The 26,071-nt window shown below is 42.0% G+C and overlaps 1 protein-coding gene across 2 annotated transcripts in view; it reads left to right on the top strand.

The window, feature by feature from the left end:
* Nucleotides 1-1,879: 1,879 nt before the first annotated feature.
* The window catches only part of DSCAM (DS cell adhesion molecule), a 424,636-nt gene continuing 400,444 nt past the window's right edge, over nt 1,880-26,071 (top strand). For both annotated transcript variants that reach the window (XM_072332968.1, XM_072332974.1), the window contains exon 1: nt 1,880-2,007. In XM_072332968.1, the coding sequence (XP_072189069.1) occupies nt 1,965-2,007 (43 nt within the window). In that variant the 5' untranslated portion in view covers nt 1,880-1,964. The remainder of the gene's footprint in view (nt 2,008-26,071) is intronic.

Raw genomic sequence — 26,071 nt, 5'->3', positions numbered from 1 at the left:
AAAATGGAAAACAAAGCAATTCTGAAAGAGCTGCATGAACTTCTCCAAAATACTCTCAGATGAATACTTAGGTATTTCTGCTTCTCACTAGCTCTCTTCTAAGCAAAGAGATGAAAATAATTGTCATTTTTAACAGAACTTCACTCCTGGTAAAAATAAAGATCCTCTTTCTTTATTTCCTTCTTCTCTCAATACATTTGTACCTTATTTTTCTTTTATGTATTTATTTAATGTTCTCCTAGCAGCATCAGCTATTCTTCCTCACTGAATGACTTTCCTGGTTACATTTTTGCCTTGAGGGCAACTATGAGCAGCTCTCCCTGCCTGGCGATGGTATCATCTCTCTTTCTTTGACTTTGGGGCTTCAGTGCCTTCTGGCTGACATCCCAGTCAAAATGTGGTGCCGGGCACATCCGTGATGGAATTCTCCATGTTTCAGTTATGATTTTATTTTCTGAAGAATTAGAATGAAGGGCCTATTATGGGGCTTTGCAAGGGCATTTTGCTTAGTTCTATTATGTCTTTAGAAACAGCTCCAGACTGATCTTCCTTCCTATCAGGCTGTCATGGTGAACTCTCTGCTTACGTTCACCCAATGCATTATGGAGAGGCAACTATTCCTTGGGTTCTATTGTGGAGAAACAAGATTGTGTGTTGTAAGGATGGCTACCTCTGCTTCTACATAATATTTGTTTATGTAATTTTGAATTAATGATACTGGGGGTTGGACTCCATGATCTCTAGAGGTCCCTTCCAGCCCCTACAGTACTGCAATGTCCTATAAAACCCCCCAAATGGGAGGATATCCTGCTTGGTAGCACATGGAGGAATCTGTGGGTTGAGATGCTTTAAGGCTTTATTGTGTTTGCTTTTCGTCTTATGGCTTTAGCCCAGAGTAGCCCTAATGCTGTTACGTATTTCATTATATTGATCTATTCTTTTTTCTCAGCTGTCTTCATTTAATGTATTTTCATCTCCCCCCCCCCCCCCCCCCAACCTTGTTAGACCAGCCTTCACATCATGAAAGAAAGAATAGATGCAGAAAATGCTTTGGGTAGAGAAAGAGTAAATTACAGTCTCTCTACAGGGGGGAAGAATTTGTTACCACAGACGAAGAAACACATGAATGGCTGAACTGTATCAGGAGCTGTGTAAGCAGTGGGCAATGTCGATGTTTTTCCCCCTCTTGGTTTTGCAGACTCCCAGTCCATCCCCTGCTGTGCTCGCCTGTCAGGGCTGTGACCTTCCAGAAGGGCCCCCTCCGCTGGTCCCCCCCACCCGACGTGTCACCACATTAGTCACATACAACTCAGCTGATGCCAAACGGCCGCAGTTCAGCCAACTATTGAAAGGCAGGATCTTCCGCTGCGTTCTTCTATTGGTCTTGTGTTTTTTTTTTTCCACCGCGGAGACTTGGTGCTGCTTTAAGACTGCAGAGGGCAGGGAGCGAGTGGGGCTGGCTTTGCCACTGAAGGGGAGCAGAGGAGCTTAGCAGCGAGGAGAGCACAGCACAGCAGAGCAGAGGAGAGCGGAGCAGAGGAGCGATGTGCCCGGCCACCCGCCCGCCTGCCGCCGGGCCGACGGGCGCTGCGTGAAGAGCCGGCCGGCCGCGGGCTCGGGGCCGGCCGCCGCCGGGGATGCTCCCGTGCCGGCGCCGGAGGAGCCGCTCACCTGTGGCCCTGCCTGCGCGGCCCCGCGGGCGTCTCCCCGCGCCGAGGACGCACCTGGGCGCCGCGCCCCCGCCGCCCGCCCCCGCCGCCGGCCGCCTCTTCCCCCGCCCGAGAGCCGGGCGGCGAGCGTCGGCGGAGCCGCGGGGCTGCAGGCGGGGCTGAGCGCTCGCTGCGCGGACCGGCGGCCCCGCAGGCTGCCAGCAGCCCCCGGCCCAGGCGGCCGGACCCGGTGCGCGCTGCCTGGCGGCTCCGGCCCGGCCGTGGGCGCGGCGGGCGAGGGGGAGCGGCGGGGGCATGTGGATGTTGGCCGTCGCCTTGCTCCACAGCATCTCGCACGGTGAGCGCTGCCGGCCCCGCGGGGCTCCCTTCCTTCGTGGCGGCCGGGGAGGGGAACGGGTCGCGGTTACGCCTTTTGTGCTGTCCGTGCCGGCGGGAGGAGGGCGAAGCCGCGCGGCGGTCATTGAAAGTCGCTCACCTCGCGGAGGGGCAGCCCCGAGCCGACCCGCGCCGCCGCGCTGCCTCCTGCGGCACGAGCCGGGGCTGCCGGGCGGGGACGGAGCGCTCGGGCTGTCATTCCTCCTGGAAAAGTGCGGAATTTCGCTAAGTGCCGCGTCAGTCCGTCCGAGTGCGCGGAGACCGGTGGGAGGAATCGCATCCTGAGCGTTCGCACCGAGAGATTTCTGCCTTTGACGTTCGGTGTTTCGTCCTCCCGTGCTTTCTCCCGACCGTTTCTTTTTCTACTTTATTTAAATTTAAGACTTCTGAATGATTTCCTTTTCAACATTTCGCTACTTGCTCAATGGTAGTTTATTTATTTATTTATTTATTTATTTCCCCCTTCGCTCACTTATGTAAAAATATGCGCGGCTAAGTATGACATCATCTGCAAATGTTGAAGAGAGTCAATTATAAAGTTAGCGGGGGAAAATTGAGAGGGAGATGTAAGAAGGGTAAACCCGACCTGTTTATTTTCTCTTCTTTCTGCCAGCTGCTTGACAAAGATTTTGTGTAGCTTCTGGGTTTTATCTTCTAAATAGTGGATGGGGGTATTTTGGAACGCTTGGGTGTGTATGCTTGAAAGCTGTCATGGGAAAACATGTTTAAATTGTGTAACTTTTATTAAGATATATATTAGCAGTGCAGTTTTAGGAATAGAAAACCAATTACGTTGTAGTGCGCGGTTCTTGCTGTTCCATTCCACTGCCTGCTTCTCAGATTCGAGCACACAGCGTTGCCTGCAACACATAACATCCTGACAGTTAAAACAGAAAGATTAAACACACCGTTTCCAAAACAGGCAAAGCAGGTGCGAGGGGAAAATCTTTCTTGTATTGAATGGATGGGAGAGAAGCACAGGGCAAAGTGTAAGGTTATCCTGGAAGATACGAATAATCGAGCCTGTGGCAGAAGGTGAGGAATGGATGGTGGCTGAGTGTGCCTTCACATCTCCTTAAGTATACGCTGGATGAGAAAACGCATTGACAGGCATGGCCAGTCCAGCGCAGCTAGCTGGATAGGTCATAAATCAGGAGGTGAATCTTAAGCATGTGTTTGCGGCTATCTTAAAATATTCTCATGTTCTGAGTAGTGCCGAATGCAGAATGATTGAAAATCCCCCCCCATTTTAAGCTTTATTATTATTATTTGGCATTTCATCTCACAGGGAGACAACTGCAACAAGTTCTGATGCTTCGAGGTTATTTATTTAATTGCAGTTATTTGTTTTTTTGTCATCAGGCAGCACTCCGTCCTTTCTCCGTCCTTTCGAGCCAGATACCTCAGAGGGAGAGATCTGCTATTAGTGAGACAGAATCAGTCCAAAAGTATATTCTTTCACCAGCGCTATTCTGCTAAACCTTGATTTGCATAGAAAGGAACCCCACGTCTGTCCACAAATCTTACATTCTTTTTTTCTTTTTTCTATTTCTTTTTTTTTTTTTTTCTTCAGAAAGGAGAGGCGTATGTTTTTATGTCTGCTGTACTGATGCTATGAATTACATGTTCTAAGTTAGGCAGTCCCCCTCTCACCCAAAAGGTTTTGAAAATCAGACTGATTTTTGCTTTGCGAGGTTGAAATGGTATGAAAATTGCTTTCCACTTACTCCTAATTTATGAAGTCAATAGCAATTTCACTTTCAGTATCCTTGTGTTTTTGGACCACAGGCTGACACAAATTTGCATTCCAAGTATTTTTCTGTTTCCAGCAGTACCAAATGTAGACGACCCGTCCATCTGCATAGATTCTATAGTGCCACACGGCAACGTTTATGCTCTTGTGAACCCAGGTTACTAAAATAAAATACTTGCTGTATGATGGCATTTTAAAGATAAAAGCAGAATACTTAATGGATGGGTCAGTGATTCCTTTGCAAACTTGAGTGTTTTTCTATTGACATCATGCCTGATGTCAAAACGTGTATGTATGCAGGACCTTCATAAAGGAAAATTTTGAAAATGGCGCCTACCTTCGTGTTAAGTGCTTCTAATAAACAAAGCCAAGTGGTTCAGTCCTATTTAATTTAAAGTACCAGATCAGAGTCACGAGTCAGAGAGAAGTATTTTTAAAGGACTTCAGGTTTTAATGCAGTGTCATATCAGATATGTATCTCTTTGAAGGAAATGACTGCGTATATAAATAGAAATGTCACGTATGTATTTATTTTCATTATTCTATCTGTATCTGAGCTCCATTGTGTGAGAGGCTGTGTTCTTTTATGACTATATCTTGGTGTTGGGGGGTGGGATACTATTCAAGCTTTTGCCATTGCCTTTTCTGAACTCCGTATAGAACCATGCTACCTTAGCTTGAAGCACAGGAACATGTGTGCTTGGCTTTCAACCGTGTCACATCTCATTCTGATTTTAATTTTAAAATGTATTTTTCATGTCTGTATTCAGTTTTTGTTTGTTTGTTTGTTTATTTATTTATTTATTTTTGCCCCTTCTGAGCTGGGAGATAGCTTAAAAAATAAATTCACACATCATAGGTTTAACCCTGTAGTTGTCATCTTGGGCTGTGTTTCTACTGAAGCTAAATGGAAACTCTCTGAATAACAATAGCAAGCTTGGCCCCCATATTTCCCTGCAGTCACTCAGCACAATGCATTTTGTCAAATTAGATATGAATGGTGTTACTGGGTAGGCTTCATGTCTGTAAAGCAGCTCCCTTCTGGGGACAATAAAACACTGACATGCTGTTACATCCAATTAGTATTTCTGAAACCTGAGACAAAACCTTCCCAAATACCCTGTTAAAGTTCTTCGATTTTATAAAGGCTTCAGCCAGTCAGAGCTGTGAGTTTCTTAAAACACGGGTAAACAGGTACTGTGAACCAGAAATGCATTGTAGCCTTGGTTTGTGCATGGGGTGATACAGGCATCAGTGGGAGCTGTGCAGCTGAATTCACCACTTGGAAAACCTGAGTCATGCTCAGCTACAAGCCTGAGCAGTACCTGGAATTACCTTCGGGTTTGCTGTACCTGTGCTGCCTTCTGTGTTTCTGAACCTACGTGTTCCAGGGGCACGTGCACCCATTAAACAGCACTGATGGAGAAGGTCTGCTGTAGCCTGGTCATAGCCAGGAAGGGGGCATTTCACTGGTCACAGGGAGGGGAGAGCAGGATAGGAGAGCAGTCTCCTTCAAATCTCCTGACTGTAATTATTGTGATAAAGTTAGCTCAGAATTAGGGTGTCCCGCTCCAAAATAAGTATCATTCAGCAGGGTTTAATTCTTGGCATAGGTATGCTGAACCTGTTTGTAGGCTTCTGTCTGGCTGTGCTTCTTGTGTGCCGAGTGTCTGGTGCTGTTCTGCTGAAATGAAAGGAGCATCGAGAGATACTCAATGCAGTACGGATAGCACGAAAAATAAATTCCCCCTTAAGCAATTTTTCTGTTTGAATCTATAAGTCCAAAGTGTACGTGTCCCTTTTCCCTCCCTGTGCCCAGCCATACGGGATTTCATAGTGCAGCAAGGCACAAAGAAAGGAGCTCAGCACAGAGCTGGGAGCAGGGTGAGCTGGAGGAACAATAGGGAGGTGCCAGTGGCACTGTCCAAAGAAAATGGTGACTCGGTGTCAGAAAAGAAACATTTAAGGAAGAGAGGAAATGGTCTCTGAAGTCCTTGTAGAAACATGCTGTGCTATGTGCATAGCTTATGTGGAACTGCATAGCCAAACCTTCACCTCAGAAATGTCACTGCAGGTGCAGAGGGCCCTGAGCTCACCGTGTGTTCGTGGATGGCAAAGCAGAGCTGATTGTGTTTGCAAGCCGGTGTAACCCCAGCTATGAACAGCTGTTAATTCATCACCGATGCCAAATAGAGAAACCTGCAAGTAGTTGAGAAATCGGAGCACACTGGAGATCTCTACTTCTATTTCAAAATAAGCGTTTCTCCTCTTCGGCCTAGGCTGTGCCCAGAGAGAGATGGAGTCGGGCTGTGGGGAGCACTGTGCCGAGCGGTGCCAGCCGGCACTAGTGAGCAGCCGCACAACACTAGTGGGCAGCAAACCACACGAGTCTGGCAGCGTTTCTGACAGGCACTGGAAGCGCACTGTGCCCAGAGGAGGCGTTTTGTCTGCATCATTTTGTATTTTTTTTTTTTTCCTACTTTTATGTTTTTGCAATCGGTCACCAAACTTTTAACTCGTGGATGCTGCACCTCTTTTCCATGGGGACTGAATAGCAGATGTGTGTGACAGTGTAAGTATTCTCGGTAACAGTTTAGATTTATCTCTCAGAATGATAAAACACAAAACCATAAACCCTGTTAAACAACTTGCAGCTCTGTGCTGTTTTCCTTTCTCACTGATTTCAGCAGCATCACTTCAGTGATGCTACATCCAGAAAAGTTTGCAAACTGGTTTCAGTTTTTGTTTGTCCACGAAAGTAAACTTTTGTCATATAATATACCATTAAATGGGATTATCTTGTGGGTTTTAATGAGCTGCTGATCCGGAAAGTTCCCCTAGCACATGAGTTTGTGCAAGGCTCTGATTACAGCAACAGCTGTGCTAAGGTTGGACCTCAACTTTTTGTGTCTCTGCCTGGATCAGTGTCCTCGTGAATATGCTGTTTTCTCAAGGGCAGTGATGGTTGGAGTGTGAAAATAATCTCCTTTACCTATTCAATAAACGTTGAAAAGATAACAAGAAAAAAGCTATGAAACTAAATGTCCTTGGGGAAGGGGGGGTGGGGGGGGAGGAGTTCGAGAACTGAGCAAACCAGATAGGTAGAGCTGTTTCTGTTCCCTTCACTTTGTTTTAGTTAATGTGTAGAATCAGGGCCTCTTCAAATGTACCACTCATTTAGCCTCTGATTTCAATTGGAGCACACTATGGCTCAGTCTGTCAGCCTAGGGCTTTTTCAGGTTTCTGTTGGGGAATGCATGAATTGCAACTTTCACTTTAAGGACTGGAGATGGCAGGAAAAAAAATCATTACGTTCACCTTGATTATTCTAAGGTACAATTATTGGATTTTTTTTTTTTTTAATTATTTCTTTTGAGTTACTGAAATGAAAAATACTAAAAAATCCATTTAAGCAATACAGGGCTTTAGATCAGAATACTCACTTATTTCAAGGTGAATGTGTAGGTGTATGCAGTTAAATTACTTGTTTCACAATATAGTTTGAGATATTTCCCAATCCCTTTTAAGCAGCACTTCCTTTTCTTTTAACTTGTTGTGAAATTAATGAAATTAAAATTTCAAACAACTTTGTTATTATTCAAAAGAAACTGCACCTTATCACTCTTCATCTGCATTTCATTAAACAACTACTATTTAAAAAAACACACAAAAACATGAGATATATTTTATAAAAGCCTGTCACAGCACACTATTCCAGAATGCTGAAGAGAGCCTCTTTAAGAACAAACCTGGGACTCGGGTTGAATATTAGGAAAAAATTTCTTCTCAGCAAGAGCAGTGCTGCAGTGGCACAGGCTGCCCAGGGAGGTGGTGCAGTCACTGTCCCTGGAGGTGTTCCAGAGCCATGTGGATGTGGCACTGAGGGACGTGGGCAGTGGGCATGGCGGGAATGGGCTAACAGTTGAACCAGATGGTCTTAGTGGTCTTTTTGAACCTTAATGATTCGATGTACTGTGGGTTTTAATCACAATTGCTTTTTTTTTTTTTTTTTTTTTTTTTTTCCTGTTAGAATTTTGTATGCATTTAACATAACAGAGTGGGCAACAGATATGGTGATATGTATTGAGGAAAGGAAGAAAGGTAAATGAATGGGCAGACAGGATGACAGAGATGAACAAGTCTTCCTGGCTTTGCTGTTTATGCTATTTTTACTTAGAAGGCAGGGAGTAAGATTTAGGAGTGAGCCAGCAATCTTCTTTATAGAAGGAAATTTTATAATGCAAAGGCTTTGAGAAAGAGAGTCACCTCCATACTAAATACCAGCCTCCCTGGAGCTCTCTGGTAATTGAGGGAGGGAGCAGCCTAGTGACCCAAGTTGCATTGCTAATGTGCCCCTGCTGAAGCTTCCAGAAGGATGGAACTTGTGTAGGCCAAGGCATGGCCTAAGAGCCTGTTTTCAAATAGCATCCTGATGCATGTCAGTGCAGCAGATGCGAGGGTATGGACAGGGAAATGGAATTGTCTCACCTGAGAAATTGTTGAACAGATTAATATTCAAAGCCTTTACGTGCATGCCACTGTACAGCAAATATCAATCATCCTGCTTTTGCAGATCTAAGTCTGGTATGTTGAGAATACAGTTCCTTCTGATACCTATATCTATACTTATATATTGTTTGTAATTGTTTAAAAGCTACTGTGTATGAAATTTCTGGCACTTGTTCTCCCAAGTACGTGGATGATATTTTCTTCTAATTAATCACATGGTAATCCCATGTAGAAGATTTATGGCTTAAGATTTCTGTTTGCACTGGGCTAAAAAATCATTCTTAGTAACCTCCTGTCATCTGAAGTAACTTTTGAGGAGCCCTTCAGTTTCTTAAGGATCTCAGAAACATGATTCCTGAAAGGACCAGGCATCTTTCAGTACAACTGGACTAAAATTACGTTGCACAGTGGCTTCAGTCATTTATTTATATAAACTATTCACAGTGATCTTGCAGATAAGATTGTAGGGCTGTTCTGTTCAATGGATTTGTTAATATTTGGGATTCTGGCCCTGATTTGGGGAAAAAGACTCCTGAATGCATAAAGTCAGTCTTTTGAAAACTAAGAGGTGGATGTGTGGCAAGCTGTTAGACTACCTTCTGTCTTGACCTAAGTGGAAGTCCTTGACAAAGTCTTTTTTCTTATTAGAAGCTGATTCTGATGTCCCTTGGGTGAGATTTTGGTGGAAAAGGCATCATTCACAGAAACAAGGCTCTCGGTAGATTTCAGTTTGAACAGAATGGCCTAGTGTGATTCACTGTCCAGAACGTCCTACATGACTGCGCATTCTACAGCTGACTCTACTCTTTTCCTCCCACTAGGTTGCTTTTCTGTGGAGCAGTAGCAAAGCCAGTTCATGCATTCTAGGAAAGAGAGGTGAACCATAGTTTAGGTTGCAGCTGCAGCTGAAAAGCATGCAGCCAGACATTACTATGGCATGATGTGAAGTAGTTAGCTTGTAAGACTCTCACAGAAGTCCATGTTGCCTAGACACATCAATAAAGTTTTTGGCATAACACAGTGATCCCAGAAGTCTAGAGTAATGATCTGCATTATACTAGTTCATGCTTTCAGCTGCACGTATTTTGGAAGCTTCCTTTTGTACCTCTCTTCCTATTTTTGTTGTGTGACTCTCAAAGATTTCTCCTTAACTCTGACAGTGTTTCTGACAACTGCTTTGTGTAGGCATTCATGAGAGCAGATATTTATCATTGCATTGCAGAAAGGGAAGCAAAGAAAATAAGGCTCACTCAATTCACTGTGGGACTTGGGCGATGAGAAGTGCTTGCTGTGTTTTGTTGTGACATTAGATGTGGCTGGAGCTTTTTTGTTTTGGCTTTGTGAGTGTGTATACATATATCAATAAAGAACTGAAAAATGGATTCTTAAGGGGAAGGGAAGGAAAAGGACCTGAGCAGGATTTTTGGTGGGTAGGATGAGAAAGGGAAAAAAGAGAGCTTTGGACTGCATAGAGATCTAGACAGCATTGCAAGAGGTATGATGAAGAGAGGCACTCAGAGCCCAAAGCTCTGTGGGACAGCAGAACAGTGTCTGGAAGCCAACTCTTGGCTGGGCACCTCATTGTGGGTGGCTTTGAAATCTCTGTACTTTGTGGTCTGCAGTGGGGAAGGCACACTGATCCTGCTCCCTTGTAAGCAATAGCTGTGGGTTTGGTACTCAACAGCTTGTGTGGCCTTTGGCCTCCCCAGTGCTGAAACCCATGACCCATCCTGGCTCTCAGTCTTCGCCTGGAAGGAAGCAGATGCTTCACATGGGTATGCCTTTGTGACTAACCTTGTGCCCTTCACCTACCTGTATTTAGGTTTTTCAACAGTTTCTATCTGTTCATGTTGTTTCAGCTGTGATACAGGTTTAATGTGAGGCCGGTGATCCTTTCTCTCTCCTTATTCTTGCAATTATTTGTATTTATTTGGATAGTGAAAATATTTCTCCTGTCCCTAAAAGTTTATCAAATGAGACAACAGATGGATTTGAAGAAGTGAGGGATATCAAGGACAAAAAGCAATCCTGTGAATGTCAGTACAGCTGTAGGCAGGAGGTGTGAGTCCCATCTGAGCAAAAGAGAAAGGAGCTGAGCTGCTTTATTGGGCAGGAGGGAGATAATTAATCCTCAAAAAAAGAAGCTGAGCTGTCAGACTTTCAGAGGAGCTCTGGCAGTTGTGATTTGCTTTTCCACTGGTGGAGGCCACAACAAGCAGGTTTGGCACAAGGGGGGTTGCTCAGCATGTGTGCCCAGGCACGGGCCCTATTCCTTGTGCACTCCTAGGCTGCAGGGTCTTGTGGTCGCTGCATGCTGAGGATAATCTCACAGATACGGTTGGGTCACAGACTGAAGTATGGAATGAGGAATTTTTGTTGCTTGTTTTCCCAAGGCCTTGTCTTTTAGCCTTTTGCCATCTATCCTTGTCTGTAGTAAAATCCCGACCTAACTCCTTTCTTTCTTCCCTGATTTTCATCTTCAGTTTGTGTGTTTGTGTAGAGCAGTGAAACTTTGGAGAAATATGGTAAAGTGGTAAATGCGTTAGTAAAATTCCATGTGCATTCAAGATGAGTTTGCTTTACAAGTGACAGAGGGAGAGGCCTGTTTTTATGTCCTAGCTAATGACCAATAACTGGATCTCTGCTGTGCCCTTGTGTGGCCCCACCTGGAATACTGAGTCCAGGCCTGGGCCTCCCAGTAGAAGAAAGATGTGGAGCCACTGGAGTGGGTCCAGAGGAGGCCACAAAGATGCTTAGAGGGCTGGAGCACCTCTCCTAGGAAAAAAGGATGAGTTAGTTGGGCTTGTTGAGCCTGGAGAAGAGAAGGCTCCAGGGAGCCCTTGTTGCAGCTGTCTATAGCTAGAGCTTATAAACAGGAGGGAAATCAGCTTCTAGCATGAGTAGATAGTGATAAGACAAGGGGAAATGATTTTAAACTAAAACAAGGGAGATTTAGATTAGATGTCGGGGGAAATCTTTACTGAGAGGGCGGTGAGGTGCTGGCACAGCTGCCCAGAGAAGCTGTGGTGCCCCATCCCTAGAGGTGCTCAAGGCCAGGCTGGATGGGGAACTGGGCAGCCTGAGCTGGTGGGGGGCAGCCCTGCCCACGGCTGGGGTTGGGGTGGGTGGGCTGTGAGGACTCTTCCAACCTTAAGCCATTCTGTGATTTTATGATTCAAATGTGAAGGTAGTGCAGAGGAAAAGAAAGGCCCATCTGAAGGCACTGTAGCCATAGCAGTTCAGTGCATATTATGTTCAAAAGTTAGTCCCAGTGGATAAAAATAATCACAGCATTGTTACCACATTTCAAAATATGTTTTAGTACAACAGAAGAGCACTTAGTTTTAGTAATTACAAAAGGAGCTAATGAGTTTTTAAAATATTTTCTCCAGCTCCATAATAGTGGCGTGACTGCTGTTTATTTTTGGGTTTTGGGAAGCTTTCTGGATCATTACATAGTGTTTCTATTTCAGCTGTGTTTAAAGACAACAAAATGACATGTTTTTCCTCTATATAATGCAGTTGCTCTTTCCCCATATCATCTCCATTGCTTTCAGTCCTTGATTTTGAACACATGTTGGAGAAGGGGCTTAAAGCTATCTGATTACCTAAACTCTGGCATTTCTGAAGGCCAATGCATTTGGCCTTGTGCTGAGAGAATTTCACTGAAAATAATTAGTACATATAAAATAGCTAGCTAGTGAAGAATGAAAGAATTATGACATGACACAGAGCTGCTGCTCTCATGAGATTAGAAAATGGAAGAAATGGGGGGCTATTCTGCTGATATGATCAGAGGTTGCTCAGCAAGACCAAGTGCCAGGTCCTACATTTTAGTCACAACAAGCCAACGCTCCAGGCAGTGCTTGGGGTAGAGTTGCTGGAAGACTGTATGAAGAAATGGTGCTGGGGGTGCTGGTCAGTGCTCAGCTAAACATGAGCCAGCAGTGTGCCCAGGTGGCCCAGAAAGCCAATAGCATCCTGGCTTGTAGCAGAAATAGTGTTGCCAGCAGGAGCAGGGAGCTGTCAGCACTGGTGAGGCCACATCTTAAAGTGCTGTGTTCAGTTTTGGGCCCCTCTCTAAAAGAAAGACATTGAGGCCCTGGATTGTGTCCAGAGGAGGGCAACAAAGCTGGTGAGGGGTCTGGAGCACAAGTCTGATGGGGAGCTGAGGGAAATGGGGTTATTCAGTTTGGAAAAGAGTAGGCTCAGAGGAGACATTGCTCACTACAACGTCCTGAAAAGGGTAGACCTCCTGAAAGGAGGTTGTGGTGAGGCGAGGGTCTGCTTCTTCAGCATAACTAGTGATGGAACAACAGGGAATGGCCTCAAGTTGCGTCAGGGGAGATTCAGTTGGACATTAGGAAAAATGTGTTCTCTGAATGAGTGGTCAGGTAGTGGAACAGGCTGCCTAGGGAGGTGGTGGTGTCACCATTGCTGGAGGTGTTCAAGAAGCATTTATACGTTGTACTGAGGGACATGGTTTAGGGGAGAAATATTGGTAGTAGGTGGATGGTTGGACTGGAAGATCTTGGAGGTCTTCTCCAACCTTGGTGATTCTACGATAAGATCAAGTATTTACTTACACTACAAGGGCAGTGCTAAACCATGTCCCTGGTATAGGTGGCGATGATTGTCTTGGGTGCCATCCTATCTTTGACCATGGCACTCTCTCAGACTGTGTTACTAGCTCTGTGTTGCTCCCCTGACAATTTGTTATACTGTGGTTTTTTGTGAGGTGAAGCCGAATCTCCTGGCTTTGCTTTTATGTTATGGCTTAGGAAGAAACATGCTAGATTTTTGAACAGCTTAAGATATTTTAAAAATGATGTAATTTTTTATTTTTTAATAAAATTATGTTTTAACTAAATGGAGTCCATGTATGGTAGTATATGATCTTCTTCTTTGAGCTAGGAATGCTTGCAGGATGGCTGTTCTACCTTTATGCTAGTGAGAAGCTAATTTATTTCCTGTTATTAATTCATCTACCAGTCACATTTCTTATTAAAAACATGGCAGTGCCTTAAAGTGATATGCTGTTGATCTGTCTTTTCACTTCTGGATTGTTTTGTTGGAAACGTCACCTGCAGTGGAAAGCTGCATACTACGCTGTGCACATTGATTGCATGTAACAAGGTACCCAGTGCAGAGAAATCCTGGGTCAAACTGGCCCTGTGCCATAACTGGTTACCTTGTGTTATTAATGTGCCATCATTTTTAGAAGGCTGAAGGATTATTAGCTCTGTAACAGCAGTATAATCAGTTTAATTTAGCTCATAGCTGAGTCTGTATGATCTGGCATCTTTAAAATGTAGGTAAGCAGCTTATTGTTTTGATTTCTTGTGTAATATTGAAGGAAATTTTTGTCCAGTTGCATCTGTAAACGTTGCAGTTCATCATGTTTAAGTATTTTTAGCATCTGGAACAGAAACCTATTTGAAAAGATAAAAGGTTATTTTAAAGAATGATTTGATTTATGGATTTATGTACAAATTCAAACAAAAGACTCCTCCTAAGATCTTTTTCCCCCAGCATTCTGTTTCGTCCCTCCCTGCTTCCCACATGGTCTTCCAGGCTTCCTTCTGCCCATGCATCTCTTTTCCTGTCTAATCTCCAGACAGAAGTGTCATTTGATTGCTTTGATTGTTTGGGTGCAGATCAGGATAATTTTCTGGTCTGCTCAGATTTTTGCTTTTGAATAATGATGTGATTTTACCAGGAAATCTAGACAATATTAGGCAGAACAGTTCTCTTGATATCTCTTTTCTTCCTGTTCTCCCTTGCCCTAAGCCGAAAAGCCCAGTAGTGCTGGTTTAGACTAATTACTTCAAACACAGTTTGCAAAAGAGCACTAATACTTCATCGTATCTCTGAAGGTCATCTAATTGACCCATAGTTAGACATTAATGTGGGAAATTCTTGGGGGAGACAGCAAGGGATAATTATAATGGAAACACTGTTGGGTAAAGTGTGTGCTTATCCTCAAGTCTTCATCTGGCAAAGGACAGTGGAGTGTTTCTGGGGTTTTAGGGCTCTTCGTTGAATCTGAATGAGCTATAGTTTGCAGTTTCAGATTCAGCATCTTTCATGCTGGAGAACTGTGTGTGATCCAAGAGTACTTAAACTGCTTCTTCAGCACTGCAAACCACAATTTCTGTTGCATTTTATGAAGGAAAAAAATAAATCTGTGCATGATCTCTCGTCATTAAAATGTGCTGGGTGCTCAAGGTGTTTCTTCGTCTGTTCCTCTAGCAGCTTTTCCCCTCAAGTGATTATGCTAATTAGTGTTTGATCAGATGATTAAATTATAATTCGATTAATCCTGTGCGCTAAACGCTCTGAATGCATTTCCATCGCCTGACTGCCTTGTGCTTAAGTGTTCATGTTTGCAGCGTGATATGAGGCTCTTGCCTTTTCCCGTGCCTAATGGGTTTTCTATTTTAAAAGCAAAGTTCCCTTTGACGCTAGGAAACAGAGGAATGGGCTTTTTGTTTCCTACTGAATAGGATGAGAAATATGTATGTTTCCCACTAGATGAACTGAATATTTCTAAGGATTAAAAAATAAATAAAAAAAGGAAGAACCAATAAAAAAAAATAAATCCATGATCCAAGCTGTTTTTCTGTTAATATATGCACCTCATGATTCATTCACATTTTACCAAGGCAAAAACTGTGATGCAGCTAAATCTTTTCTCTTCTAATAATTCTCCCCCTTTTAAAGCTGGAATATATGTTGGTCTCTCTACACAGATCATAGTGGAATGTGTGTGTGTGTGTGACTGGGAGAGAAGGTTGATTTTCCTCCTGCTACTTACTTTCTCTTCACTTTACATCCACATTTATTTTTACATGTCATCTGTACAAGACAATCTCCATCACGAGTGTAGAACACAGAACACACAGAATTCATAACCTTGGTGCCTCTATGAAGCAAGTGCTTAGCAGCAGCATTGCTTTCTTTGTCTTTGGGGTCCTGTGTTTTTATGTTATTTCACGTGACTAGGAGAGGAAAAAAACAACTTTTGAAGCAGAGGTATTTCACAAAATCACAGAATGGCCCGGGTTTGAAGGGACCTCAAGGATCATGGATTTCCACCCCCCTGCCACAGGCAGGTCCACCAACCTCCCCATTTAATGCCAGACCAGGCTGCCCAGGGCCCCATTCAGCCTGGCCTTGACCACCTCCAGGGATGGGGCATCCACAGCCTCTCTGGGCAATATTAGATGTAAATAGGTATATATCTAGATGTGTTAACTGACTTCTCCATTTTTGCAGAGGTAAGATGCTGTCTGGAAAACGGTGGCCAATTTTGGAAAAGGATGCTAAATTTAATTTATTTTTATTTTTTCCATTCTACAGTGAAAAATCCTACCACCACTACCAAAAAAAACCAAGAACAGCAGAAAACAGCTTACAGCAACCTCCCTCCCTCCCTTCCTTCCTTCCTCTCCTCAGTTTTCCTCAGGGGAAGTGTGAGACAGATTGAAAACAAGGTTGCCAAAACCTGTCTTGGGGGATTTGGCTTTGCTGTACCCCAGGTGTGGGAAGGTAGAGAAAGGGAGTAGGGATGTAAAGGATGTTTTCTTTCTTCCTCCCTTTGTTTGCCTTAAAGGCTGTCAGGGATTCATAGCAATCCTATAACATCTTATTTTACTTCTTTCAGCCTGGTTAGTAAACAGTTTTACCTGTGAGGTGACTAACATGTTACAGTGTATGTCAGTTATGAAACAACATTGCGTAAATGAGTATCCATAAGAGACAGTAAAGCAGCTGTGTACTACTGGTCTTAAATGCACAGCCATGTAGCAGTGACCGAATATTGAGATCTCATCAGGTTTCTAGTTGAAGAATACCTATGTCTTCTCAATGAATTGATGATGTCAGCCTCATTCTTTGCAAGTGGCCCTACTCTGTGAATCTGTTTCTCTCCCTTGGCTATCTGATGCATGATTTTGCTTTGGATAGTTAAATGCATATCCCAGTCAGTTGTCCCACTTGCTTACATCCTCCAGACAGACTGTCGGCAGATGTTCACGCTGTCAACATCTGTGCAGATTTAAGGAGTTGCAACCTATGGATGCCTACTGCTGCCTGGCTGGGAGGTGTAATAACCCCCGCAGGTTACCCCTAGAGTAGTGGTTTATGCAAACGCTTCCTATTCTATTTCAGTAACAGGCTAGATTAATGCAAACCTCCTGTTCTAAATTGCAGCTGATACAGTTGTCTGTAAGCAGGACCACGCACATGAATCACTCTGCTGTCATAGCCATGTGGGGTTAGAAACCTCCATCTGGAAAGCAGTGATGAGTAGCTGGAGGCAGTAATGCCTTCAACCGATTCAGATAAATAGATCTGGAAGCGGGCTTGTGTCAACATACCCATTTTAGAACTGAAAGAATTAGGCTAAGCTGAATTAAGGCTCTAATTCTAAATGAAAGTGCTAGCTTAGGTTGCTGCTTAGCTCATTCTTCTTTAAAGTTTAATTTCAGATTCATTTCCTGAGTTTCCCCATGTGGACAGGTCCTCGGACTCTGACTAGCCTTGGGTAAGCTACTTAAGCTTGTGACCTGAGGATGCTACTGTAAAATAAGCTAAACTATGTGCAAAGCACATTAGGTGTTCCATGTGAACTAGCTGTATGACTACTCTTTTTCTTTACAGAAAATGCCCTTTGTGTGATCTTCCTCATTAGAAAGACATCAGCCTCGTAACAGTGATCTTAGATTAGGGCAAGGATATTTAGGTAGGAAATGGCTGTGGAGATCGAAGTACTCCCAAATATTTAAGTCTGTACCTCACCACCTTATCTATGTGGTGAGAATACTTTCTATGCCCAACTGCCAAATCTGCTTTTGGGTGTCTGTAAATATTCTTAGCTCTTCTGACTTCTAGATGCAGAGCAGTTCATATTCTGCAACATGCACACCCTTTTGAAAATGAAAATGCTATCTCTGTGCAAGTGTATAGTCCTAACTCTCTTTCCATGGCAAATTCACATGCTGATAATCTAGCAGCAGAGGTCAGTACTGATTTGCATTGGAGAAGCAAACATAAGATAACGAGGAAGAGGTAACTACTAATCTACAGAATACAAAAAATTCACTTTCTTCTTTGTTAATGGTACTCCCTGCTTAACTAATGTTTTCCTGTGATGCTTTCATATGAAAACTGATAATAATGAAAAGGATGGCTGCTCAATAGTTGTTACTGTTTTGGGTATATAATCTTTTCCTAAGTAAATGGAGCTCTGCTTTGAAAATACCTGGACAGTAGTTTGTCTGGTTTCCCACCTTCAAATAGTTAATCAACTAAATAATAAATAGATAAATAAGTAATAATAAATAAGTAGTGATAGTTAATTCTGTTTTATTTGTTTGTCTGTTTGTTTTTAAGGGATTATAAAGGTGGATCTGTCTTGAGGAGCATATAGTTCTTACCTTGTTAGTTCTAAGTCCAGAACAGAAACTTGATTAACTTTCTTTTCTTTTTAAACATGGCATTGAATATTTCTATTCTTTGTTGCAGGGATTTGCTGAAACAGCCTGTAGTACTAGGAGATTTGTCAGGCCATTGGTGTTCTGCCTGACATGCGTATTGTCCTTTCTGGGGAACAGTCATGCTTCCTTGACTGCTTCTCTTTTCATTCTTCCAGCTTTTCTTCCTGACCTTTTCAATAGATTTGGGTTGGCTGGTTTGTTTGATTAAAGCTCAGTGTGCTGATTTAATGCTAATCTCAGCTCATTGTCTTCAGGTTAGGTTGCTCTTCATATTTGCCAGAGCCATAATCTGGTGGTCAGGGGTGTGTACAAGTGCATCTGGAAGGGAGGAGGAGAAAGAGAACAAGCCTGTGAGCAGGGGCAGCCCCTTCCCTGTCTTGGCACTTGAAGTGTCTGTTAGAACTTGGGAGAGAGACCACCACCCTGAGATTTTTTCCTGGTACTATGTCCCACTCACTATCCTGCTTGTGTATCTTGTTTGAATTGGTGACTGCTCAGGACTTATTCTTTTCAGAAACTTCTGCTCCCATATTGCACACTGAGGTATGTGGTATGCTTGGATGGAGGTATGCTTATTATCAGCTTGCCTCCTTATCTTGTTCTTATTTGCAATTGTGTACAAGGAGTAGCTTCAGGCGAGCTTGTTGAATGTTGACGTGACCAGTGTATAAATGGGCATATGTAGGCTACTGCCCTTTGGCCCACCCCACAGTGAGCTCTTTTGAGAACTCAAACCAACAACACAGTTAAGTTGCTCTTCCCTTAACCCTAAAACAGTATACAGGCAAGATTTTTCAGATCACAGGCATCACTAGTCCACGCTGGTCATCTAGGGTGGCTGACTGCCCTCTTGCAGAAGGAAAGAAGCTGGGCAGAAGCTTATCAGAAGCTAATAAAGCTTACAGCTACTTTCTTATGCAGTTTTGCTCTTAGCTTTTGGAACTTAATCTTGGAGCGTTAACTTGTTAAAAGCTTGATTGACTTATTCCAAGTATTTTTTTTTTTTTTTTTTTTCTGCCAGTGAAAACGTTTTCTGGATACTTCTTAAACCATCACGGATTTTTGTTTTTAACTTTCCTTCCTGAATTCTACTCCTGCAGATTCCTACTCTGGAAGAATTATGTGCCATTAGACTCCTGTCCAGTCTTATTGTCTGGACACTCTTCTTGCCTTGCAAGAGTCTCAGTTCTCTCTCTCTCTCTCTCTTTTTATTTGTTTTTATTTATTTATTTTTCAACCACTGTTCTTTATTAATTGACAGGCAGCAAGGGATAGGCACTAGAATCAGAAAATGGTTCTACAACACAAACCTGGATTTTTCCATTTTCCCCTTCCTTTTTCCCTTTCCAAAAAAATCCTGCATCAAAGTCTTGGAGTTGAGTCCATGTGCAGCTGACTGCATTTACCACAAATGGCAATTAGCAATGCTTAGAAACAACAACTAAACAGAGCAGAAATAAGACTACCTGGGGACAAGGAAAAAAAAACAACACCACAAAAACACTGGATAACCCATATGCTATGTTTTATAGGAGGATTACTGTATCAGTTCTATTTAACTATGTATAAATTTAAACATTGTGTACTGAGTACATTTCAGTACTATATACTCACTCTATCGAAAAGATTGTCTTGGTTGCAGGGTGTAGTCATTTAAAATCTCCTGCTTTATGCCTTTACCTTTCAACAGCTGTTTTGTACCTCAGAAGGAAAGTCAACTACCTTGGACTGTCCTCCCCTCTCTGGCCCAGGATTATCTGGTGTCACATCTCACAGCACTTGCCAGTCACAACACGTTCATTTGAAAGCAAGGACAGCAATTCACTTGCGCTTAAACTTATTTTTCTCCAACTGTTCTCCTTTCTCTACTTCCCTAGTCATCAGGAGAGTAAATATTCAAAGACGATCCATCCTCAGAGATTATTAAAAGTGAATAAGAAATGTTACTTTCTCTTTGCCAGAGAGAAGCTTGGATTCAGGCACCTGGAGTGACTTATTCCCTCTTGGAAAAACTAACTTAATCAAAATAAGCATGCTTCCACAAAGTCAATATTTCTTTCAAGTTCTGAGGTGCTTTCATCAGGTTGGTGTGTGTGTGTGTGTGTGGAGAATGGTTAGAAAAAATATTTAGAAAAATGCTTTCTGGCAAAGGAAGAGATCACAGATCAGATCAATGAAATTTCCACAGAAAAGAGAATTGGAGTGATTAAATTTTATCAGCCAGAAATCTTACATCTGGGAACTGTTACGCTTTACCAGCAGCCACAGTGAATAAACTTATTTGAGAAAATATCATAGAGAAATAATTTTGTAAAACCTTAAAAACAAAGACTGGCATGCGATTTCAAAATGAACACATGTATTTCTACAAATCCACTTGTATGAATGACTTTTGATCGTGACAGGCTATAAGAAATATAAAGCTCCCAGCAAAACGATGGTTAATTTGTTGTGCTGTGGTACATGACCGCAGTGTGCAAATGTACGAGCAAATGTGTCCTTCTGCAACTGAAGTTCTCAAGGGACGCATCATGTCAATAGCGTTGCCTTAGAGAAATAGTGAAAATATGCCTTTTGTGCTCTTTTCTGTTTTCAGTGTGCCCAAATCATTTTATTCCTCTTATTTATGAAACCCTAACAAATTTATTATGTTTGACTAAAAGCTGCTGTATTAGACCTCAAACCCTTCCTGGTTTGATCTGAACCATGAGTAATCTGCTTCTAGAAGAGTCTTTTCAGCTTGTCCTCAGTGGTAGCCATTCGGGCTTGATACTGTTCCTTTGTATGAGCTGTTGGTAGTGATCAGTGTATATCTTTTTATTTGTCTACCTGATCTTTTGGGATTTATTCCAGGATAGGGTAATTATAGGCACAATTAATAAGCTCATAACACTGGGGCAAAATAAAGACTTTTTTTCTGGATGATGCTGTAGCAAATAGTAACACTTAAAGGAAATGAGTTAGTGTTTCTGCAAAGAGCCTCTATATGTGTATTTTGTTACTTTTAAAATAAAGCAATAAATGCAGCAGAAAATGCTTTCCAGGTCCTCTTTGTATGAGAATTTTCACTGATAAGCAGTCATAAGCCCAGATTCCTTCTGTCCATAGTGAGTGATACATTATTGATATCATAAAAAAGCATGGTGAGGGACACAAAACAAAATTAAGCTATGTTACAGGTTCTTGAGATCTTCGTAAGTAGAAAACTTTATTAGTGGTATTTGGTTTCACAAAAAGCATCCTGTATTCCCAATTACAGGTTGCAAGTAATTGCTTGTTGTGGACTCTATATTCTTGGTTTTGGTCTCACTACCAATTGCATTCGCCAGTATATAAGGGCTTAATTAAATGACATATTGGTTGGAATATGAAACACTGCATTATATAGTATCAACTAAGGGTTCCCATGGCCAGCTTGCTCTTCTTTTGTGTTTCAAAAAAGGGAAAAAAGGAAGTGAGCTTTCGTCTCATTTAGTCAACAAAATACAAACAAAAAACAAACAAACAAAAAAAGGCATTGTATGAGCATTTATAACAATATTAAAGAAAAAGCACATAGGATTTAGCAGTTTTGTGTTCATAGTCTGTAATCTAATTTGTGTGGCTGAAGAAAAAAAATACACGGTCTATATATATCTCTATAAACTTCATAGGCTACTGATACACTTTCAGACATACTGATTGACAAGTCATAAGTAGTGCTCCCAGCAACGTTTTAGTTCTGTGGATTTACAGCTCGTTATCACTTGTACTATCTGGTAAAGATTTAAAAGTGGTACATTTATGGAACCTGCAATAGCAAAAAAATGTGTCTACAATAATTATCTCTGAAATGTGTATTACTAGTGTTATCAAATCCTTATTTTAGCAGAAGCATCTATTAGTGTTTTAAAACTGAACAGCAGTTGACATAAAGTTTCAGTTTAAATATTGCTTTTGAAAGTGTGTTTGATCTTAATGGCTCCATATGAGGCAGAAGAACAGTGTTATGGTGAGTAGGCATAAGAATTTGGAGAGACATGAGCTCAAAACTGATGCTTTGCTGCACGTGTTCAGGTACAGTGCTGGGGAATTTGCTTGCCTTTTAAGAGTTCCAGTTCCTCAACAACTAATAAGTGCTTTGTCCCAAAAGCACAGATGTGATCAGGAATGTAATATGTGTGTATGTATCCACGTGTAGCTGTTGGATGCCAAAAGGAAATCCAAAAGAAAAAAAGTAATTTTTTATTGGGTTAATCATTACTTAAGAAAGCAGGCCACTGAAGTGCTTATTTGAAGCTATATAGCATTGTTCAATAGGCAGTTCAGAAACGTTTGATTTGAAGGAAGAAAATGATGCAAGCATGAAAGTAAATAAATTGCCATGTGTAACTTAGTCTGAAAAACCTGGAACACCATAGCTAGGTGCACTTCTAAGTGCACTACACTCCATGGTTTGGAAGGAAATGTGTTATTCAGGTGAGAAATAAGCTCCCAGGTATCAATTTTATTTTTTCTTCCCTGGATCAAGGGAGCTCTTTCAAGATAATCTGATTTCAGCATTAACTGTGAATTCCTCTGGCTGCCTCTGGAAAGCAGTGCTCTCGGCGCCAAGCGGTAATTGCGTTAATCATCCATTTTTAAATAACCACATTTGAAGTTAAGTTGAGAATTGCTTTTCAGATCTTTAATTTGCTTTGGAAAACTGAAATAATTCCCACAAGGGCTGTGCTAATCAATATTCCAAAGGCAAGTAACCTTTGCAAATACTTGAACATGGGATACTCAATATTGTTCTGCTTAAAGAATACTAAGGGAAAAAATATACTCCAATTTCATCTGTGATTTGGCAGGTTAATAACTTTTCTGACTGCCAGGCATAGGGATTTTTAGTCAACAGGAGATTCATCAAGTGCAGAATTGCATTGTATTATCTCCTTTTCATTGTTGTTGTTTTTATTTCAAACCTTCTTTCTGGTATAAATGATGACAAATTGCATAGCTGTAAATTTGAATGTCCCTAAATGGCGTTTTTGTCAAAGCCTTTATGCTGAAATGCTTACTTGGAAAGATTTTAAACCTCAGGAGCCGGGGGAGGGGTTTTAATTATTATGCATCATGACACAATGCATTATGCATCATGGTTGTTTTTCTGCTTTTTAAACACTTGTTATGGATGATGAGGCTAATATAAATGGACATACAGTGTGAGCTGCTTCAAAACCTTCTTATGATGTCATATTCTGTTTCTAAGGAATTTCAACACCACCGTACTTGGAAACCAGAGGGTAAACAAACTTATACCAGCACTTGGAAGCGCACTTAATCATTAGCTGCCAAGTAGTCATCAAGGCAAAGTCACCTTGTTTTCAAAGGTGCCCTCCTGGTAAACTGGATAACAAACCCATGTGTTAAAAACTAAACATGATGGAGTGCGAGTGCTGCTGTCTAAAACCTGGCTGTATCTGACCCTGCTTCCTTTGAAACCACCTGCAAATCACAACTGTGGCTCAATATTTGGTTCCTTTAACTTGATTTTCTCCACCTGGGCATGCGTGGTACTGAAAAATACATTGGTGGTGGAATTGATTAAATTGCTGATGGAATACAAAATACTTGGTGCTAGAGATGCTTTTCCTCTTCCCTGCTCTCCAGTTTCACCCCACTGAAAGTAAATGTTAACTTTTCCCTTGAAACCAATCTGATATCTAGGTTTTGCAGAGATGGAAGACGAAAAAATGGGAGAATTCTGCATTCATCTCTTTAATAAAACCTATTTTTAATAGTCACAGAGATTGCCTGGGCTGCATCCTCTAGAGATTGAGGGAGAGAGAGAGAGAGAGGCTGGTTTGTCTGAATAGATATTTAAGGAGTCACAGCAGGCAGTGGATCTGAGAGAGTGAAAAAAATGACTGTACTTCCCCAGAAGGCAAGTAGAATACAATATTTCTTATTTGAGGTTTGGAGAAATGAAATTTCAGTGTCATTGTGGACATTACAGACAAGATCACTCAATGACCCACAGACAGTTGTCAACTGCATTTGTTCCTGAGATGCTTATCAGGAAAATCTCAAATCTAGCACCCTCTTGCCCTCCATATAAGCAGAATTAATTGGGTTGTAGTTGTATGCACTGTTTTTTTTTGTTTGTTTTGGTTTTTTTTACCTCTTCTAAAGGGAAATAAAAAACCCCTTCTCTCTATATGTATGCTGTTTTATAAAGGCTGCTTTGGTGCTATATTGTCTGCTGCTGAGGAATGCATTACGTTAGTGGAAGGATGGTGTCGTCTTCACTGTCCAAGCCTGAGCTGTGAGGCTGTGTGCTGGTATCTGGGGAAGAGCTGCAGCTCTGCTAGGTGCAGTAACACCTCATGCTCTGCAGCTGGGAAGTGAGATCTGCCTCCAGGCTGAACCTGGGGGTGCAGCATGGGGCTCTGCTGTGAGATGGGAGATCAAATTTAGGTTGTTTCTTTTTTATATATTTTATAAATTATTTCTAAATTTGTTTTCACCTTCATGGTCCCAGAAAGGTAATTACTCCTCCTCCCCAGTTTAATGCAAATGGAATATCCTTAGTGTTAACATTTTAATGTTGCTGCTCTGCAGTAGACATCAAATACAGAATCTTAGCACTTGCCTACTCAACAGAAACCCTGTAGGCCTCTGTAAAGAAGCAGAAAGAAATGGTCAAACTTCTTTTTAGTGCCAGGGCAGTGGCTGGAAACCCATGCTTAGTGGTAGGACTTGCATGTGTTTGTACTTTATCTCACCTGTGCTGGGCTAGCAAAATCCCTGCTCTTAAGATCCTATTATCACTGCTTACAGATGTATTTACATTCTGAAGGAGCTCTGTTCTTTATTTGAGATGCTTAGGAGAGCCTCTCTGATGTCAGTCTATGTGTTGAGCTCTTGGCAACTTCCACCTCGTTGCTGGGTCATAAGATACTTTTTTTCCATCTCCAATTATTTTTCTTAATACAAACCTTTAAAGCCTTCATTCACGTTGCTTCTCTGTGTTCTTCATACAGGATCTTTTCTTGGTTTTCCTTTTGAAGTTCTCAACCGTGTCCTATAAATGCAGCTGCTTGCTCTGTCCAAACCTTTCTTTGTGCTGAAATGTCCTGGGAATCAAAGAAGATCTTTATTTAAATTTTTAATTGCTCTACAGGAACTCCTACATACTCAGAGAAACAGAAAGGAAATAGGAATGGAGATTATACAGTAAGCAACAGGATGAGGAAATATATTTTTATTTAACTCCATTGCTCTGCATCCCCATCTCACTCCAGCCTTACAGCCCTCCATGTCATTATGCCACAGTGTCTCAGAGATATCTTCAAAGAGAATACAGGTTCAGTGTTGAGGAGAAAAGATTGGCAACAAGATCTTAGCTGTTACATTTCTTCCAGTCCTTCTTGAAGCATATCCTTGATGTTTAAAACCAGCGTGCTGCCAGGTGATGTTGTAGTTCAGATTGTTCTAAAACTTCTCTTATGTACTAGGATGGCCAGTCACCTTTGCCATAGTGAACTGTCTCCGGGTCAAGTCAAATGGGCATGCTGTGTTTAGCTGAAATGAATGAGACTTGACCTTGACTGGTGGATGTACCCATTCAGGTTAACTTTCCTTTTCTGTGGGAGAGTGTAAACACAGAAGAAGGAGGAAATAAAACTTTTTTTTTTTTTTTTCCTGAAAGATATTTTGTGAGACCCAAGAAGAGAGCATAGAGCCAGAATTACTAGTCAGAGGCCAAGCAGAACTTGCTTTGCTCCTTCCTGAAGAGCTTGTCCTTCATTTGTGCATCCTTCATTCCTATGGCCACTGATCTCCGTGGCAGTGAAGTACATGGGATGTTTAATGGGATGAAGAGAGAACTACAGAGCTGAGCCAACTGTGCATCAGTGAAATCCAATCAACTTCAGTTTCTCCTTAACTCTAATGAGCATCAGTTATTGTGCTGCAGTCTTGCAGCAACTCACTTCTTGAGTGCAAATGGAGGGGTGACTGAAAGGCACGTGCTTGACTTAAGAAAGATAAAACCCTGGGCTCTCCGTGTTTTCCTCTTCCTTGTAGGAGCTGATGAAGAGATTTATTCTCTTTATTCTTCCTCTTTTTCACTTTCCCATCTCCCCATTCTGCAGTATTGGTCTTGCTTTATTTCCCTTTCCCTACTAACAACAAAAAAGCACATTTCAATTCAGTCACACTTTATCTTGAGCTTTAGTAGTAGCCAGTTTTTTTGGCATATCTGTACATTCAGCTCAAAATTTGCCTTTGAATGCAAA

Source organism: Excalfactoria chinensis, chromosome 1, assembly GCF_039878825.1.
Source record: "Excalfactoria chinensis isolate bCotChi1 chromosome 1, bCotChi1.hap2, whole genome shotgun sequence".
NCBI lineage: Eukaryota > Metazoa > Chordata > Aves > Galliformes > Phasianidae > Excalfactoria > Excalfactoria chinensis.
Note: the sequence above shows the minus strand (reverse complement) of the source record. Positions and strands in the feature narration are given on the sequence as shown.